This window comes from Cotesia glomerata, linkage group LG10 (assembly GCF_020080835.1).
Source record: "Cotesia glomerata isolate CgM1 linkage group LG10, MPM_Cglom_v2.3, whole genome shotgun sequence".
NCBI classification, from domain to species: domain Eukaryota; kingdom Metazoa; phylum Arthropoda; class Insecta; order Hymenoptera; family Braconidae; genus Cotesia; species Cotesia glomerata.
Genome location: NC_058167.1, coordinates 1937567 through 1957918, shown reverse-complemented (window position 1 = coordinate 1957918; position 20352 = coordinate 1937567). Strand labels below are relative to the sequence as shown.

The 20352-nt window shown below is 33.4% G+C and overlaps 1 protein-coding gene across 10 annotated transcripts in view; it reads right to left on the bottom strand.

The window, feature by feature from the left end:
- The window catches only part of LOC123273081 (phosphatidylinositol 4-phosphate 5-kinase type-1 alpha), a 242380-nt gene that overhangs the window by 154126 nt on the left and 67902 nt on the right, over positions 1-20352 (bottom strand). For all 10 annotated transcript variants that reach the window (XM_044740262.1, XM_044740264.1, XM_044740266.1 and 7 more), the window contains exons 3-6: positions 18701-18829; positions 10586-10834; positions 10198-10515; positions 1586-1801 (exon numbers count right to left, since the gene is read on the bottom strand). In XM_044740262.1, coding sequence (XP_044596197.1) covers positions 1586-1801; positions 10198-10515; positions 10586-10834; positions 18701-18829 — 912 coding nt within the window. The remainder of the gene's footprint in view (positions 1-1585; positions 1802-10197; positions 10516-10585; positions 10835-18700; positions 18830-20352) is intronic.

The window sequence follows — 20352 nt, the reverse complement described above, 5'->3', positions numbered from 1 at the left end:
GTCAGTTAAGTAGAAGGTTAAAGTTAAGTGTAAATTAAGTTGGCGTCTCGAGCTTGTGGACGAATCTACGTTGCCGTGGATCGGGACCTTGGACTCACCCAGCCTAGTGGATGCTAGGAATTTAGCCCTCTGAGATTCCCGGTGAATTATAGAAGTCTGACTGTAATGTCAGCGCTCCAGTATATGGGATTTGGCTGAGGCTCTGGAACCGGTATGTCGTTTATGGCATTTTTAATTTTTGGTTGACTACGACGAGGATTGACCAACTTCGCCGGGAGTCAGCACCTGGTCAGAGTACGATATGGGTGGCAGGCCACGGAGGGCAGCTGACCATGTCAGCGGTGGAAGCCAATGGTCATTTTTCAGTTTTCGTTTATGGTTCCATCCAAAGCCAATCCCAGGAGAAGTAGTCACCAAGTGATGTCCTTGTTCGAGGAAGGTTTGGTAAAAGTATGTTTTAGTTTTTATGTTCATTTTATTATGGGTTAGTTTTGAGTAGGTTTTAGGTACGATTATGGTCAGTTTTGATTGAGATACGTTTTTTTGGTTAACTTTTAAACTAGAGTTTAAGTCTAGTTTGGGGTTTTATCAAGTATTTTGGGTGTTGAAAAGGTCATGAGAGTAATTGAATTTTATTATGGGTATTGTTGAAGCTTCAGGTTATATTTTTGGGTTTTAGGTACGGCTATGGGATAAAACCCGAGTTACAGATTAATTTATTGGTGCCTAATTAATTATTGAGCTACTTGATATCTGTTTGAAGTAATTAAGTTCTAAGCTACATTTTCTTTTGCCACTGAAATAATTAATTAGTATTTTTAGTTATCTTTTTGAGTTATCACGCTACATTGAGGTTATAGATAATTATAATTTTGTCTGTAACTTATTTATTTATATTTTTGTAATATTTATGATTTTGTATCGAGTCTAGTTATTATTTGGTTATTTAGTTTTGTTAATAAATCGAAGATCAATCAGTCATCTCAGCGTCTTAATAATCACATTAATTCTTATCTGCATACGAATCCCTCCCTCTCTCCATAACTAGCATACTGAGCGACACCGTGGTATACCTGTCTCTTCGCTTTAGCTACCAGTCTCAGGTTACAGATTTTATTGAGTTTTGGACTAATTTACGTTTTGAGTTACATTTATTGAGTTTTGTTAATTTCTCGTTGTTTAAAATTATCTGGCGCCTTGGGTTAAAGTCGAGACTGGAAACGAGGGTGAGAGAGACAGAAGTATAGCCGACATGGGCGATCCGCTACGCAGTAGCGAATCAGCTCGATGTAAAAAAGTACGGTTAAATATATATATATATATATATATATATATATATATATATATATATATATATATATATATATCAAGGAATATATATATGTGTGTGTGTGTGTATATATATAAGAGCATTCAAAGACTAAAAAACTCCAAGAAAACTGACTTTCTTGGAAACATCCTCAAGATCATATATAGCTACATCTCAATGGACATTAAGTAAAATATGGATTTTTTCATGCAAAATTTATGTAAATCATGCAAAGTTTTTATATGGGCGTTTGTAAGGAAAATAATAGAATTTTACCGATTTTTCTCGGGATGCTTGATCCAAATTATGAATTCCAACGAGAAGTGAATAATCCATAATTTTAAAACTTTCTAAAACTCGACAATCTCTTTGAATTGTTTTAACTAATGCATTATATGTATCTGCTTCCAAAAAAATGCCTTCTGGATGATGCTCCATAAAATCTAAATCTTTGTAAGTAGGCGACTTTTTTGATCTTTCACTTCTTGATGCCTAAGATGGAAAATTGAAAATTACAAAAACCTTTCGTCACTCGCGTCATGAGCGCTGCGCCGCACTTCGCAAGTTTTTTTTTTCATTTATTAAATAACTATGTATGTTACAAGTTCACAATAAATAGTATTCGTTCTTCAAATATCCTATAATTTATTACAATCAATTTTATCGTGATGTTTAGCTCAGGAAATTAAATATTAATTTTTTAATGCAACAGGATTAGGAAAATGCGGCGATCTGCTCATTACGCGACTGAAATCGTGCAGTAAATTTTTAGTGCAGGGTTGCCAGATAGCCGAGCGCTCCTAAGCGGCGATTGGTAAAACTATAAAATAGCATAATGGCTGTCAATAACAACAAATGCAATACAAAATTGTAGTATTTATTTATTTATTGTGATAATCCCTACTAATATTATAAATGTGAATGTAAGTTTGTTTGTTACCGTTTCACGCGAAAACTACTCAACCGATCATTATGAAACTTTGTACCAATATTCTCGGAGGTATTAAAAGTAACATAGGATACTTTATAAAGAAAAAAAAAATTTATTTTTTACGAAAAATAAAATTTTGTCGAAAAATCTCAAAATCTAGCTACATCAACGCCATCTAGCATGGCGAGCGAAGCCGCGGGTAAAAGCTATTATTGATTGTGTCAATTAATATTATTATTATATTTTAAGGTTTAAATATTAAGGTAATGTAAATATTTATTGTTTAAATTTTATATTATTTTAATTTAATAAATAAAGTCAAATGAATTAAAATAATTCCGTAAAATTAAAATTATCATCATAATCTTTGAAACTAATGTTTTTAAATAATTAAGTAAATGAAAATTTTTTAAATATCAAGTTGATGAAAATAATTAATAATTAATATATTTTCATGTAGAATTCTACTCTTTATGGCATCACGACGCATTACTCGATCACAATCAACAAATAAAGATTGGGCAACTTAATTATTGGATGATCAGAGTGATTGCTCGGATATTGATTCTGATGAAGAACAACATGAATAACAAAATGAAGATTCGGAATCTGATGGAGACCAAGCTTCAGTTAAGGATTCATCAGACAATGAAGGTTTATCAGACAATGAAGATTCGGACACTTATTTTATTGGAAAGGATAAGCAGACTAAATGGTTCAAAAAGCCATAGCCGTCATCGAAAACTCCAAAACGCAACCTTATCACTCAAAGTGCTGTAGCAATTGATGCAGCTAAAAATTGCATGACAATAATCGACTGTTGGCAATTATTTTTTCCCGATGAAACAATTAATATAATTTTTAAGTTTACTAATTTAAAATTAACAGAATTAAGAGAAAAATATAGTAGAGATAGAGATTGTCCACCTACAAATAGGGATGAAGTACGTGCATTATTTGGACTTTTGTATCTTGCTGGTATTCTGAAAATGTCGCATGTCAATATTTTAGATCTATGGTCAAAGGATGATTTTTCGCCTAAATTTTTTAGATTAGTTATGAGCTCAAACAGATTCGTGATATTTGGGAAGACTTTTCTCGAAAGTGTAGAGATATGTATATTCCGAGCGTTTATCTCACAATCGATGAAATGATTTCAGCTTTTCGAGGCAAATGTACACTTCTCTCAAAAATTAAGGGAGCAAGAAAAAAATCCAAATTTTTAGGGGACTTTCAACAGGCTGTAACTTATACAAAAATGGTCATACAGCAAAATAAAAAAAGAAAATTGTAGCTCTAAGTGTCTAGTTTTCGGATCTGAGTTTGAAAATTTTTTTCGAGTAATCGTAAGAAAACCACCGAAAAAAAAATTTTCTAAATTTTTTTGGTTTTTTTTTTTTAATCTACGGACTAAGAAAAAATTTTTTTGACTTAACCTTCATATGGACCGGATAATTTGTTTAATCAGCTTTAATTTGGTTTTTTTAAAATTTCGATACGAGCATTTCTCGCTAAGATATCGGTGTTTGAATGGAAAAAGATCATTTTGTCTTTGATTACCAATATCTCAGCAACCAATGATCGCACAGAAATTTCAAGGTTGGTTTCAAAAACTTGAATAAATTCTCTACAAGGATTGGCTATTGATTTTAAAAAAAAAAAATTTTTTTTCAATCATTACATGAATTTGAAAAAGCAACCAAAAAAGGGCTTTTTGTGGTTTTTTGGAAAATCAAGCGCCCAATCAAAAATATTGCGGAAACCACTACTGTTAAGTGTGCCTTTTACTGTTCAATATACCCACAAAAACCCTACGAAGTTTCAATTGAATCCAGCCAACCGTTTTTTTTCCAACTTGATTGAATTTTTGAAAAAATTAAATGAGCACGAATTTCTCTCTGAAAAGGTCATAATTTTTATCGAAATGAAAAAAAAATTTTTTCTTTATTTTTTCCTTAAATCTGTATTAGTGACTTCGTAAACTTGCGAAGTAAACTTGACTTCGTAAAAAAAAAAAAAAATAAAAAAAAATCGAAAATTTTTCAAAAAATAGGGTAAATGTTCCAGTAGTTGACCGGGTACCAGTAGTTGACCGCTTTCATAAAAAAAGACAAAAAATTATTATTAACTGCATTTTTTATGACCCTGAAATTTATTTTTAACTATTGTTGAACTTATAATCATTACAATGAATAGGTATTCCAAATATTATTTAATTTTTAGAACATCGAAAATAATTCATGAAAATTTTTCACCACATGATCTGACTAAAATCGGTCAATTACTACAGAGTGTCCTAGAAGTAACGGACGCCATTGTAGCATATGATAAACAAAATAATTCTGAGACGAAAAGTCCTTAGCCATTTTTTAATCAGACGCATAGATAATTAATTATTAATCAAAATAACGTCCTTTTATGCGTTAGAAAGAGAGCACTAGTGTCAAGTCAAGTGCGTTCCAACGAAGATGCTTGCACGTGTGAATGTGTAAGTAAATATATGTGACTACATTAGCTATAGAAACTAGTTAGTCATACAGTTAGTTGTGTCTTTGTTTGGCACATATTTTACTGGACACTGGCGCTCTCTCTCTAACAAATAAAGAGACGTTATTTTTAATTAATAATTAATTATCTATGCGGTTAATTGAAAAATGGCTAAGGGCTTTTCGACTCAGAATTATTTTTTTCATCAGATGCTACAATGGCGTCCGCGACTTTTGGGACACCCTGTATAGTAGAGTATCCGAGAGGCGACTACATGTTTTAGTTAACAAAAAAGTTTCTATTAGGTTAATCTTGCCAAATTAAATTCTAAAGTAGTCTTTAATAGTTTCTTAACAAATCTTTTAATAAGATTTGAAAAAAAACAATCAAATGAATACCAATTCAACGATCGGTCAGATACTGGCACAATAAAACACCGTTGTACCATCAATAAATGACTTCGGTCATCTATTGGAACCTGCTATTTTTCAAAATACCAGTAGTTGACCGCATGCACAGTTGTAAGTTTCTAACCTATATAAAATAAAAATATAAATATGTTTACGTGATAATTTCATGTTCACATAAGTGTTGTTATTTAAAATAATTTATAATTATTAAATTATTAGTAATAAAGAAGTATTTATGCTTATTGTTTAATGTGTTTCAAATAAGATGATTGTTGAGTCAAGTTTAAATTTGTACACTGATAGAAGGATTTATTAGCTATTAATAATTTAATTCATTTAGGAGGAAAGAGTACATTTATTAATAGTTAATAAGTATTTATTTATATTTAACCAATATTTATTAACAGTTAATAAATATTTTGTTGAGTGAATTTGTGTTTCGCTTGCAATGTCATATGTTATGAAGATTGCTTATAAACAAAAATTATCTTTACAAATTATTTACATTAATTATATTATTTTATAATAACGTTTACTGTAACATACCAAATTTTATCACAGCTCATAATTATCTTTTATATTTTTAAATATTAAAAACGTTAATTTATCTAGTGAATTGAATTATTATCATGTATTCTAGCTGTAGGGTTATAAAAAGTGTCAAAAGAAAATTGCTATTTTTGCTTTTGATTTTAAATAAATATTTAATTAAACATTAATGAATATTTATTAACAGTTAATAAATCGTATTTAATAAATAATTTATAAACTGTTAATAAATATTTATTAAACCCTATGATATTAACAAACCTCATTAAATATAAACAAATCCTTTTATAAGTGTAACAAGTTTAAATATGAATTTTTTTGTTGATATTAGAAATATATAGACATAAATTTATAGTAATTAATAGTTTTTCTCACCTCCGGGCGGAAAGCGTCAACTTTCGTCCCGCTGCGCTAAACGAAAATGCCGCTTTCCGCCTCCGTCGAGGAAAAAAATAGTATACACACCACGGGCAGTAAATAAGAAAGCCTCAGATCACATGTTTATTGACCTCGGCTTCGCCTCGGACAACAATTACATGTGATCTGAGACATTTCTTATTTTACTGCCCTAGATGTGTAATATACTATATTTTAAATAATAGTTATTATTTTTAATAATTGCATACGTGTGCCTCGAAAAAATGTTATGCTTTTGTCATTATTGAATCGAAGTTTAATTTACTAATCTGTTACTTTTTTATTATTATAAGTTTTGTTCTAAACTAAACGAATTTTGTTTACTAATAATACAAATCTAATTTAAATAAATAAGCATAAAAACATTATACATTAAACATAAAAAACTAATTAAAATTTACAAAATAACCAATGTTTGATAATCGGTCAACTACTGGAACACTCCGGTCAATTTACTGGATCAAGCCGGTCAACTACTGGTGTTTTTAACTTACCTGCATTTAAATGTGAATTTATAAGTATTTTTATGAATAGTTCGAATAAATAAGATCACATATCAAAAACTTGAATATTTAAAGTTTAAATAAACTTAAAAATTTTTTTTTTTAGCGTATAATAATTAAATTACGATCAATTGAAATGCCAAAAATCCTTAATCGGTCAACTACTGGTACATTTACCCTATTTCAAAAATTTTTGAATTTTTTCTTCAAAAATTTTGAAAAATTTTCGATTTTTTTTTTTTTTTTTTTTTTTTTTGCAAGTTTACGAAGTCACTAATACAGATTTAAGAAAAAAATGAAGAAAAATTTTTTTTTTCATTTCGATAAAAATTATGACCTTTTCAGAGAGAAATTCTTGCTTCTTTAAGGGGTTATACGCAGTTGCAAAGCTAAAAAAACAACATTTTTTTATGAATTTTTTCTAGACACAGTTTTTAATTATCAATTACAAGTGATGGTTATTTAAATAGAGCCTACTTTCAAGAATACAATAGCGCGTCAATCATGTAAAAATATAAATGTGCACCGCTCCTGTAGAAGATGTTCTGAACGACCTCTAAAAAAAGGCGCTTGGCGGTGATCTCCATTTCGGTGGTTTGGATTATCTGAAATCAAAAAATATGGTGAATTCTTTTACAGGATAGATTAATGCAGGTATTGGACGAAGGAATAAGAAAAATTTTGATTTTTGACAAAATGGCGTCTATTTGTAAAAAATTTTTCGTTTTTGTTGAAAAACAATTTTCTAAATTGTTAAAAAAAAAATAGTAATAATTTTTTTGAATCTTATTCCTTCGTCCAATACCAGCATTAATCTATCCTGTAAAAGAATTCACCATATTTTTTGATTTCAGATAATCCAAACCACCGAAATGGAGATCACCGCCAAGCGCCTTTTTTTTAGAGGTCGTTCAGAACATCTTCTACAGGAGCGGTGCACATTTATATTTTTACATGATTGACGCGCTATTGTATTCTTGAAAGTAGGCTCTATTTAAATAACCATCACTTGTAATTGATAATTAAAAACTGTGTCTAGAAAAAATTCATAAAAAAATGTTGTTTTTTTAGCTTTGCAACTGCGTATAACCCCTTAATTTTTTCAAAAATTCAATCAAGTCGGAAAAAAAAACGGTTGGCTGGATTGAATTGAAACTTCGTAGGGTTTTTGTGGGTATATTGAACAGTAAAAGGCACACTTAACAATAGTGGTTTCCGCAATATTTTTGATTGGGCGCTTGATTTTCCAAAAAACCACAAAAAGCCCTTTTTTGGTTGCTTTTTCAAATTCATGTAATGATTGAAAAAAAATTTTTTTTTTCAAAAATCAATAGCCAATCCTTGTAGAGAATTTATTCAAGTTTTTGAAACCAACCTTGAAATTTCTGTGCGATCATTGGTTGCTGAGATATTGGTAATCAAAGACAAAATGATCTTTTTCCATTCAAACACCGATATCTTAGCGAGAAATGCTCGTATCGAAATTTTAAAAAAACCAAATTAAAGCTGATTAAACAAGTTATCCGGTCCATATGAAGGTTAAGTCAAAAAAATTTTTTCTAAGTCCGTAGATTAAAAAAAAAAAAAAAACCAAAAAAATTTCGAAAATTTTTTTTTCGGTGGTTTTCTTACGATTACTCGAAAAAAATTTTCTAAAAAAAATTTTCAAACTTATATCCGAAAACTAGACACTTAGAGCTACAATTTGCTTTTTTTTTGCTGTACTACCATTTGTGTATAAGTTACAGCCTGTTGAAAATCCCCCAAAAGTTTGGATTTTTTTCTTGCTCCCTTAATTTTTGTGAGAAGTGTAGTTTTCGGCAATACCTTCCAAAAAAACCTGATAGGTATGGCCTAAAAACTTTTGCTGTAGTTGATGTTACGAACAATTATACAGTTAACATGGAAATGTATTTGGGAAAACAACCCGGAGGAGAATTTCAAAAAGATAATTCATCTGCGAGTGTTGTCAAGCGCATCTCAGAACCTATTTTAAATAGTGGAAGAAACATAACTATGGATAATTGGTTTACATCTATTCCCTTTGTTGTAAATTTACTAGAAAATTTTGAAACCACAGTGGTCGGAACAGTTAAAAAAACAAGAAAGAGCTACCACTTTTATTTAGAGAAGCTTCAGCAATAAAAAAAAAAAGGACCATCTATTCGAGTTTGTTTGGATTTCACCAGAAAAGTATTAGGCTTGTGTCTTACGTACCAAAGAAGAGTAAGAATGTACTTAGTTTCGTCCATGCGTACTTCTGACACTATTGATTCAGAGTCTGGGGATCGTAAGAAACCTGAAATTATTACCTTTTATAATGTGCATAAAGCTGGAGTCAACACCGCTGATAAATTAAAAGCTACGTACAGTGTCTCACGTTCGAGCTGTAGATGGCCATTGACAGTTTTTTTTACACTGTTAAATATTGCAGCGATTAATAGTCGGATAATATATGACAAAATACCGGAAAAAAAAATAAAAAGAAAAGAGTACTTGAAGATACTGGTCGAAGAACTGACTAACCCATTGATGATGAAGAAGTCCGAGTGTCCCTCGTTGCCTCGAAAACTTCGTAATTCCATCAAAATTCATCTTGAAATATCTCAACCAAATAATGTACCTAGTCAGATCAAGAGCAACGAAAGAGTATTATGTTATTTTTGTCCTAGAAGACTAAACCGTAAAACTAAATCGTTGTGTGCAATATGCAGTAAAGCAGTCTGCAGAGAACACACTATTTATGTATGTAGTGATTGTCATAATAAGGCTCCAGTTGACAGCGATTACGAAGAATAATTGTTTTAACTATCATTGCTAAAAAAAATATTAAAATTTACGTCTTATCAAATAATATATGTTGATAATATTTTTAAAATATTGAAAGAAACATTGACGAAAGTGATACTATTATAGTCATATAAGATTATTGATAATTGTTGATTATTTATAAGAATAATTTTAATAAAAAAATAACTAACTTACTTCAGTATAAACAAAAATATTATATTGTTTAAACGATAAAAATTTTAATACTTTATTCGGTAATTATAATTTTTGAGTCAATATAGTTTATTAACTGTAAAGATTTATAATAATTTTAGAATAAAGTTCTATAAAAAAAGTTAATTAATATGATTTAGATTTAAATACTAGAAAAACTATCAATATATGATATTAATCACAACAGTCAAAATGAGATAAAATTATTGAATAACAGTCAATTAGTATTAGATATTGTCATTTCGTTGTTCTTATTTTTATAATTTGATATGTATTTGAATTTGTGTATTAAAAAAAAATTAATTTAAATCTTACATCACAAATGGTGAGTTTATAATTTATATTTCCAGATAATTATGCAAAATTCATTTTTCTGTAGTTTAATGTACAAGAATTCAATTCGATTGTAGAATTTATAGTTTAAAATCACGCGCCTTTCAACTTCTAACAATCTGGCAACGCTGTACAAAAATTAACATTGCGGCGCATCGCGACTAACTCTGTGCGGAAATTTCACGCGAGTGACGAAGGGTTAATAAAAGTATTTATGGTAACAATAAAATTAAATCAATTGCAAAAAAAGGTCACCTTTCTTTTATATGTTGATCCTTTCAAGTCGTATTTTTGATGTAATTTTACTGCTGACGGTAAAAGATTATTCATAGCAACTAATCGTACATTTTTACTATTACAGCGATAACAATATAATCCAAAAAACTTTGGTAATAAGGTTCTGGGATTTTGATTTAAATTCATATAATAACCCGGTAAAAGAGTTTGTAAAAATTCCCCCTCTTTATGCTGTACAGTTTTTATTATGAATTCATCATCTTCAGTTAAATAAAATATACTTCCACTGGCTCCGGGGTTTGATAATTCTCTCAATGGTGCACTGCACATTGACATCTGTTATGAAAAATTATCGATGAGAAAAATAATTGCAAAATAGAAAACAAATATTTAGGTCTAAACATACCAAGAAGTCATCAGGTTGAATTCCAAAGAGGTCTCTAAAATATCGAAATGCTATTGGAGCGTAATTTTTGAATTTGAACTCAGAAAAGTGATGTGCTGGTGTATGGTTTGAACCTTCACTTGGAAAATTCGTTGTTTCAACAGTCATGAAATCTTGCATTAATAAATCTCTCTCAGGCTTACTAGCTAATCCACCAACAGCATGTTGAATTCCTAGTTGTATTGATCCCATAATTTGAGTCGTTTGTATCTACATAATACTTTAATTAATGATATTGAATTGATTAAGTATCAAAATAAAAAGTATAATCCTTATTTTTATAAGAAATGTGATATTAAGTTATTGTGATTAATATTAATAAAAATAAAAAAAAATCAAATGACAATGATTAAAATTCAAGATAGAATGGTCATTAACCATAATTTACATTTCAACTAAAATTTCTAACTTTTTGGTATCTGTTTATTTATGTCATGATGGAGCTTACTGCTTAGCTATATTTTAAATACATTTTACAAATAGATAACAACATCCTGACTTAAAGAAACACCTTAAGCCTGGGTTACTGACCTATCAATACAGTATTAAGTAACTGAACCAAGATCATCGTATCAGCTGCAGAGGAAACCATTCGCAGATCATCGGGACTTTCAAAAAAGAAAAAAGTCCCTTGGTTGAACCAAAAATGTTCAAAGTCCTTCAATGAAGTCAAAAAAGTGATGAAACTCTACAACATAACTGAGACAATGATCCAAACAATATAGTCAAGATTGAAAAAATGATTCTATTTCGAAATTTTGAGATCTTCAGCTCAAAAACAGAGCTTTTATACTTTTTTGAGCTCAAAAATCTAGTGATTGTTGCAAGAATACTTTTTTGGAAATTTTTAATTGCGACATCATCCGATCGAATCAACCGTTTTTGATAAGGCTGACAGCAATCGGATTACCTACCAAAAAATTCGATATCAAATTTTGAAGTTAGGTTAAAAAAAAACACTTGTTAGGAATTTTTAAAAATATAATTTCTCACGAACAAATTGACTGATTTTGATGGGATTATCGACAGTGCAGTTTTTTTAGCACTAAAAAGTTTTATATTACATAAAAAAAAATCCGATAAAAAATTTCGAAGATTTGAAAAAATCACTTTCTTTGAAATTTTTCAAGAATATCTCACGAACCAATGAATCGATTTTTCAAACGGCACTCGACGTCATGTTTTGAGCTTGAGAGCTGATTAGGTTATGGAATTAATCGATAAAGCAGCTCGAAAAATATTTTGAAAAAAACTTATTTAGAAAACTTTATTTTTCGGTTTCTTGGGAATTTCAAAAAATCTATCACAACAAATTAGTTTAAGCCTACGAGGAAGTCTAAGATTTGCAGAACCATATCGAATGACGCCAATCTCGTTCAAATCAGTTGAGCCTTTCAAAAGTTATGAAAGGTTTACACACACTCACGGAGAGTAAAGTTTTTCGCGTCCGTAGGTTCTACTTTTACACCCTACACGTGTTCTATGGGTAATGCCAAATTAACAACACAAACAACGATATGGAAATGCCACAAAACTTTTCAAAATAGTTTACCGCACAGGGAAGGGATACCCCAGTGCCGGCGTTGGAGGGTTTGCAAACGGGCCCGAAGGCGTCGTTAACAAGCGACCGTTTGGACGGCGGGATGAACCCCATGGCCTCGCTGTCGAGTATCGCTACAAGGAGTACAAAGACAGCCCTGATGGAAGTGGACAGACAGTCGAGCAACGTTCATCCAGTTCAATGATAGCATAAAAACTTGAGGACAGGGTTTTTCCTTGGTCGGTCCTCTGGCTGTGGTGTAGTGAAAGTAAAAGGGTTTAATCAAAACCAATAGGACTACACGTGCGGCTCGGAAGTGTATATCGTCTGAAGGTCAGTTCGACCTGAGTTGTGACCAGATAATTTTTTTTAATATTTATACAATTCGTTCAGTTGAACGTTCGAAACTTCAAGTACATTATATTGTTGATTATATATATACACGGATGAATAGATTACCAAACGTTCATTCATTCCCAAGCAAGGTCTCGTGACGTTGATACAGTCAACGCTCTCTGTATTTGACTCGCCCGTACAGGACCATTCTCTGTACTTGATTCGTCCTTGTCCATAAGATCTGTGTAAAATCGTCAAATACAGAGGAAGAATGTGGTCAAATACAGAGAGCGGTCAAATGCAGAGAGGTCCAATACAGAGAGCATCGACTGTAGATTCAATATATCAGCGCAAGTAATAAGCTCGGAAATTGAGGGAGTAGACTGGACATCTACAAGCGAACGAGGCTCTCACAGAGGGGGATAAAAACGCAAGCTTAAACAGGGCCTTACGGCTACTAGTTGAAGCAGCTGCACATAGTGGGTTGCGCATATTAATGTGCATACGACCTAATGCAATAGACACAATCAGACATCAGCTGATTGCAACTATACTGTGATTGTGATTAATTTTTTTTAATTAATTTAAGAAACGGGATTATAAAAGGGTGGCTTCGACCCAAAATCTTGTTCCAGTGGAGGGCAAGGATTTTTTCAATGCTCATACAGAGCTTCTGACGTGCAATGCACTACAAAAAGGTGTGCATGCAAAAAAGCTAACGTTTTGTGTAACAGTAGATGTCACTCGAGTTTACCATGTGTAAATAGATAAAAAATGAAATTTTATTCTCTAAATAAATGACTTTGGCTGTTCCAACTAATATCTTATCTTTTTTTAGTTGTCTCCTTTTTAGAAATCCGTTATTCTTAAATATTTCACGATCAGCAAAACAGCTATTAGACATTTCATGAACTGTCTAAAATATTTAGACATATCATGTAATTTTGGAACATTACACGATCTGTCTAAGGCCTAATTGCATTTCATGAACTGTCTAAAAATTTTAGCCACTTCGTATAACTGATCGACCATTACACGATCTGGCTGCAGTTCATGAAATGTCTAAAAATGTCTAGACAGTTCACGAACTGTCTAATTTCACGATCTGTCTACAACATATATATATACACGGATAAATAGATAACCAAACGTTCTTCCAAAGAGTGGAGAACCTATCGCACCCGTCACTGTCCATGCTTACCGAGGAAGGATTAGATCCTTACCGACCGTCAAGATCGAAGAATTAGCTGATTTCATTAAGAACAAGAAAAATTTCCATCATGAGATCAGAAAATTGGTTGGGTCCATTGCTACGGCATATAGGTTCGTGACCCCTCATAATTTCTCAGCCTATAATGTCTTGGCAAATATATCTCGGCAATCATATCTCAGACAATAATATCTCGATTGTGTTGGCCTATTTTCGAGCATAAACACACCTAAAAACCATGTTAAAAGGGCGCAACACGATTACGCGCATTTGTGTTGGCTTATTTTCTAGCATAAAATCTGCACACAAATTCAAAATTGCACCAAGACATTTATGTCTGAGATGTTATTGTTGAGATATTATTGTTTCGAGATGTTATTTCTGAAATGTAAAGAGGGGAGCCAGTATACAGATCTCTTAAAGGAAATGAAGGCCAAGGTAAACCCTGTCGAGACGAACGTAGACTAAAGTCTATAAAACGCACGAAGCACGAGGGCGTTCTCCTGGAAATGGCTTGGAAAACCGAAGCAGCAGTGCTTTTACCAACTCGGTAAGTTCAGCTATTGCTAATATTGATACGGTCAAGATACTCATGCCCACAACAACGATCGAGATCCTCGACCTGGATAGAGTCTCTACCGAAGGCGACGTCCGGGAAGCACTCAAACACGACTTCACCAACAGCCTGGAGATCAAAATGTCAACTTGACAAAAGTCACCCCACAAGGCCAACGAGCAGCCTTCTGCGAAATAGACGAGGCCAGCGCGGTCAATGCCCTCGACAAGGTGCGTATAAAGATTGGATGGGTTAACTGCCGCATTCGTCTAGTTGCAAAAGTAACCCGCTGCTTTAGATGCCTTGGTTTTGGGCACCAAACACGTCACTGTGCGGAACCAGACAGAAGCAAGTGCTGCTACAAATGTGGCGGAGGTAACCACAAGTCTGCAGACAAAATATTTTCTTTGTACACTGGATAAAGATGCTCAGGATGGCTTATGCCATATTTACGGCTCCGGGGCTTGTAAGGCATTCCGCACCGCTCTTGGCGAAGCTACGAGAGGGCAGAAATGACGCGCATACTACAAGGCAACTTGAATAGATGCGCTTTGTCGCAAAACCGAAGAAGGTCACTGTCAACAACAACGAAAGCGGAGCAGGCTTCGTCTGGATTAAGACCCCCACGACCTACTTAATGAGCGTCTACCTTTCACCGAATGAAGGGCTTAGTGTGTTCCGCCAAAAGATGGCAAACATAGAGGACGCCATCTGCAAGCTTGACGGTGAAGTCATCATAGCTGGTGATTTCAATACCAAATCGGCTGAATGGGGCGCTGATTTCTCTGACACCAGAGGAAACGAACTAGCAAACTTCGCATCAAGACTTGACTTTATAATGCTTGACACCGACAGTACCACAACCTTTAGAAGACCTGGGTACCAGAAATTTCGACATTTTGCTGGCGGCTCCAAGGATTGCCAACATGATTGAAGAATGGGGCGGTATCCGAAGAATACAGTGACAGTGATCACTAGTATATGAAATTCAACGTTGGACTGGCACCTGTTCCGGTTCCACAACGCGACCTTCAACAGCGGAAGTGGAACGCCAGGAAGCTTGATTTAGAAGCATTGTGAACTTCCCTTACACGAAGCTCGTCTACTTTTCAGAGTAACCCGACTTCAAATACCCACAACGAGACGGAAAAAACGGTGTCAAAAGTTGATGAAAGTGATTATTGCCTCGTGTGATGCTTCTATGCCGTGGCTAAAGAAGCGGAGTTTTCATAGGCTGGCATACTGGTGGTCATCAGACATCTCAGAACTTCGGAAAAGATGCCACGAGCTACGTCGCTGAGCAACGAAAGCTGCGAAGCGCTCCCCCAATCAAGATCTATATTCAAACGAGTACAAGCAGACCAAAAAGAACTTAAACCGGGCCATCAAAGCAAGCAAAGCGACGCTGTGGAAAGAGATCTGCAATTACCTCGACAAGGACTGGGGTAAAGCTTACCAAATTGTCCAAACGACTTGGAAAGGCCTCACCAGAAGTGCCGAAATCTTCTGCCTTAATAAACAGCATCGTAGCGGAGCTGTTTCCTAAACACTCGCCACGGGAGAAAAGACATTTTTAAAAAAAACGGCAAAGTAACACTGTAGAATTCTTAGCTAATTTACAAATTATCAATTAAATAATTAACTTATATTTGCTAACGACATCTATCTCATTTTCTAAAAATATCCCGTATGTAACAAAATAATAAATGCTTAACTACAAAATATTTCGTTTAAGAGCGGTTTATAGTTGATTTTCAAACGTGTTTTTCTCATGTATGTGATAAAATTTCGAAAAAAAAACGCTTTGCTCTTCGATAGATAATTAAATTATCTATCGAACAGCGAAGCGCTTTTTTGGAAAATTTTCATTTATTTATGCATAAAATGCGTTTTAAGATTCCATTTGTTGTACAAGTATGACAGAGATACTTTCGTTTGTCCAATAGAGGGCGAAAGAGAGGAAAAATGTAAACCTTTCTTAAACTATAAATTCTTATGCATGCATGCGGGTCTTTACTTTCAAGTACCTACTTTTATGACTTTCTGGCCGTTGAGGCCGCGTGAATGCATTTCCTTGTTTTCCTCAACCCGGACACTCATCTGGTTCGGCTTAAATATTTTCTATTGCTACTTTCTCTTTTTTTTTTCATAAATATAATATTTTTGTCATCGCTTTTTCTCACGAATATTTCTCAGAATCCTTCCCACTAATAACAAAAAAAGTCTCTAAACGCTGGAGTTAAAAAAACACTTCGGCAAGCGTCAGTCTTTACCAATCTTTTTATTACGTAACTTCACGATACTTTTTCCCAAAATTCTATCTATTTTCCTAGTCGGGTCAAAGTTGTCAGTTTGTTTGTGGTGATTTATTTGCATCAATTATAGGCACTACGCTCTCTCCCGCGAGCTTGGTGACTTACATGCTTAAACAAGAAGATAACTAGTCAGCTGTCGCAGCCTACGCACGGCGCCTTTTAAAAGAAAAAAACCGCAGAAAGGAACCAGGAGCAGGCGTCGTAAGACGTAACGCGCACTAGATTGAAGTAATGCTAACGCGGTTCCGATCCAGTCTTTCCCGTACCACCTACGAGAAAAAAAGGAGAGGAGGTTTTTTGGTGGGTGGAAATCCCACACTACCGACCATCTTCTTTCAAGATAGCGGTGTTTTTCCTTCTCTATAAATAAAAAAAAACACACACACTGATGGCATCGCAGCTACAGTAGTGGTGAACAGTGCAGAGGAGGCTGAATTTCTAGTTCCGTCGACAATTGTCGCCGTCGAGGCCTGACTTGAGAAACAACGGTTGAAACTATAGTTTTTAGTATTAAACAAATATTTCTTAGTATTTAAAATGATTTGTTTGTATTTAGTAAATCTGATATTCATCTATTAAATATTAATAAATCTTTTTAAATACTATGAAATATTTGTTAAGGACTAAAAAGTGGTCTCTAATAAATGATTTGTTAAATATCATCAAACATTTTTAACTATAATCCGTACCTTAAGAGACTGGGATGGTTAAAGCTGAGTGACAGAAGAAACTACTTTATAGCATGCCTCTTTTACAAAGAAATATATTTAAATTACTGTCAGCTGTTTAAATGTCACTTAGAATGTTTGCCGGTTGCGTTGCGTAGAGGCGATGTAAGAGAAGATTATCTACATCTACCTAGATCTAATTGTTGTATGTACGATAACTCTTTTCTTGTTCGTGGTATACGTATTTGGAATGCCCTGCCAGCCGAAATTATAAAAACTGAAAGTTTTGAATTATTCCGTAGTCTGTGCTATGATTATTATTTCCAGAATTATTGATCTGCTATATTGAACGTTTATTACTGTTATTGAAGGTTGTTGAGCTTTGTATGACACAAGTATTATTTGTAAGCACGATTAACATGTTATTCCGTTAATTACTATATTTATTTTCATTTTTATTTTTTTTTGTATCAAAAACTCTGTACTTCATACACTGATTATAATGTATATTTGATGATGGTTCTGAGGGAGCCTAGGCTCCAGAATCTAATAAAATTATTATCTATCTATCTATCTATCCATAAACAAATCCTTCTATCAGTGTAGTTAAACATAAAACAGAGATGGTTGTTCTGACACGACAAAAACGGTTTCCGAAACCAATGTAAACATAGGTGAGACAACACTAATAAGAGCGCTGCACTACTTGGGAGTGATGATAGATGAAAAGCTGTCCTTTCGGGAACACCTTGAAATCGCATGCACCAAAGCTAGCAAAACGGTATCCGCTATATCAAGAATCATGACTAACACAATTGGCCTACGAACTCAAAAGAGTAGAATTTTATTAGAAGTGGTCCACTTAATTCTACTCTATGGAGCAGAAATATAGGCATATATATTAAAGCAAAAAACCTGTCGGCGTAAGACAGCGGCAGTACAACGACGAGAGGCCCTTAGGGCGACACACGGTTTTTGAAGCGGCGGTACTTGTTATGGCAGGGGCTGCGCCTATCGACTTTTTAGCATTCGAGAGGGCGAAGCTCTATGATCTTAAAACTAGTGACAACATAGAGAACTTTTTAAACACAGCTTGAACTTTCTGCCCAGTTTTGCAGGAAAAAGTGCGACTTTTACCATATGAAATAACATATACAAACGAATGAACAGCTTTACATTTGCACTAACCTTCCCACAAAAACAAGAGCACAAAATTTAGACATGGTAACAAATATGATGAAAAATAGTATACGCGCCAACGAGGAAAGGATATCCTAATCCGCGTGTTTGTCACCCTCGCCTTCGGCTATGGAGACAATTTTACACGCGGGTTGGAATATCCTACTTTCCTCCCTCGGTGCGTAATATACTACTTGATAATTTCATAACATTAACTTGAAATAACAAATCTTCCAAGAATAAAACCAGGTTTAAAATATAAAAAATCATACCTTCTTATATGTTATTTCTCCACCAACACCAACTCTTCTGTGACCAATTTTTCTCTCTTTCTCAGACTTATTTTTAGCAACTCCAGGTGGAGTTTTTGAAGTAGCACTCCCATAATTAATCGCTGAATTCTGAAATAAATATATTAATTAATAAAAATAATTTTCTTCATTAAAGTATAACTATTTAAAACTAGAACAAATCTGATAAATTCACGCCAAGTAAATAGTAGAGCTTTACACGGAAAAAAAATTGTACGAAAAATTACAATGAAAACATCGTAATTTATAGTATAGGACATTGCAGTGCCGGACCAGAACTCAAACATCGTAATTTATACGATGCAACATCGTAAATTTCTATCACTCAAATTAAAAAGAAGTTTAGGTCACCGAAAAAATAATTCTGTATCATCCAGAAATCGAACCCAGTGTCCTCTCCGCCTCAAGTCCAAGGTTTATCCCCTCACGCTATCGGAGGGAATATCTAAAGTTTCTGTTCAGTCACATAATAAGACCCTCGATACAGTAGTTGGTCATCTTTCGGTGGTGGTGTCGCAAACTACTAGACTCTGTCTCTCTTTTATTAAAACATATAGTATGCGTCCTTATTCACTTGCTCTTACGGAAAAAAAATTAACTAAATAACATCGTAATTTTCAATAATTCAAATTGTATTCTGTAGACGGCAGCATCGTAAAAATCGAGATACTGAAAGTCTAGTCCTGGATTACGATGTTACTATAGTAATTTTTCATAGGATTTTTTTTCCGTGTAAGCTGACGCATCGTGGTTAAACCAATGCAGTATGGAGTTATTAGGACTCGTAAGAATCGTTGTTTTCGTTATTTAATAAAAAATTTTATGAATAATAACCAGGAGGAAACTAATTACCATATACTAAACATCAGAACATTACTATACACTAAAATCGATGCCATTTAAATACTGTATGTGCTCATTATGTGTGTATCTTAATATAGATAATGACAAGCTACGCGTGATAACAGTTGTAATTTGTAACGAAAAGGTAGTTAGATCTACTATACAAGATACAAGAATTGCACTGAGATTTAACGCAGATAACAGACGACAGACCTAAGGAATCCGATAAGAGTAAGAACCTAAACTAAAAAAATACATTTTTTAATAACATTAAGTAAGACTTTGAGATAGTTCAAATTGTCTAGCTTTGCCTCCTAAGCACTCGAGAAAATTCGTGTCTCAAATGAGGGAGTAGAGAGAGAGCTGCGGGCCGGTGCTCCTTGGTGGGTGATTGGCCATCACTTCAATTTCGAAATAATACAAGACAGTCACGGGGCTATTTTTAAATAAAAATAATATTATCATTATTTTTGAGTTTTACCTGGATACCGTTTATGGTTTTTACAAGGCTGATTGTCTCAGCATGTCCCCACTTTCTCTTTTTACTGTCTTCACTTTTTCTTTCAATACTTATTCTTCATCCTCGCTATTGTTCTCCACTTTTTATAGTTTAATGCTCTCCACTTTTCATTTTGCGGCGTGGACCAACTTGTGCTTTTCTGTACTGCATTCACCCTATTCCTCAACTCTTTCTATAGGCTGTTGGAATAGTGACACGGGGAAACCACAGAGAACCACATATTATTAGGAACATTAATAACGTTACCGAT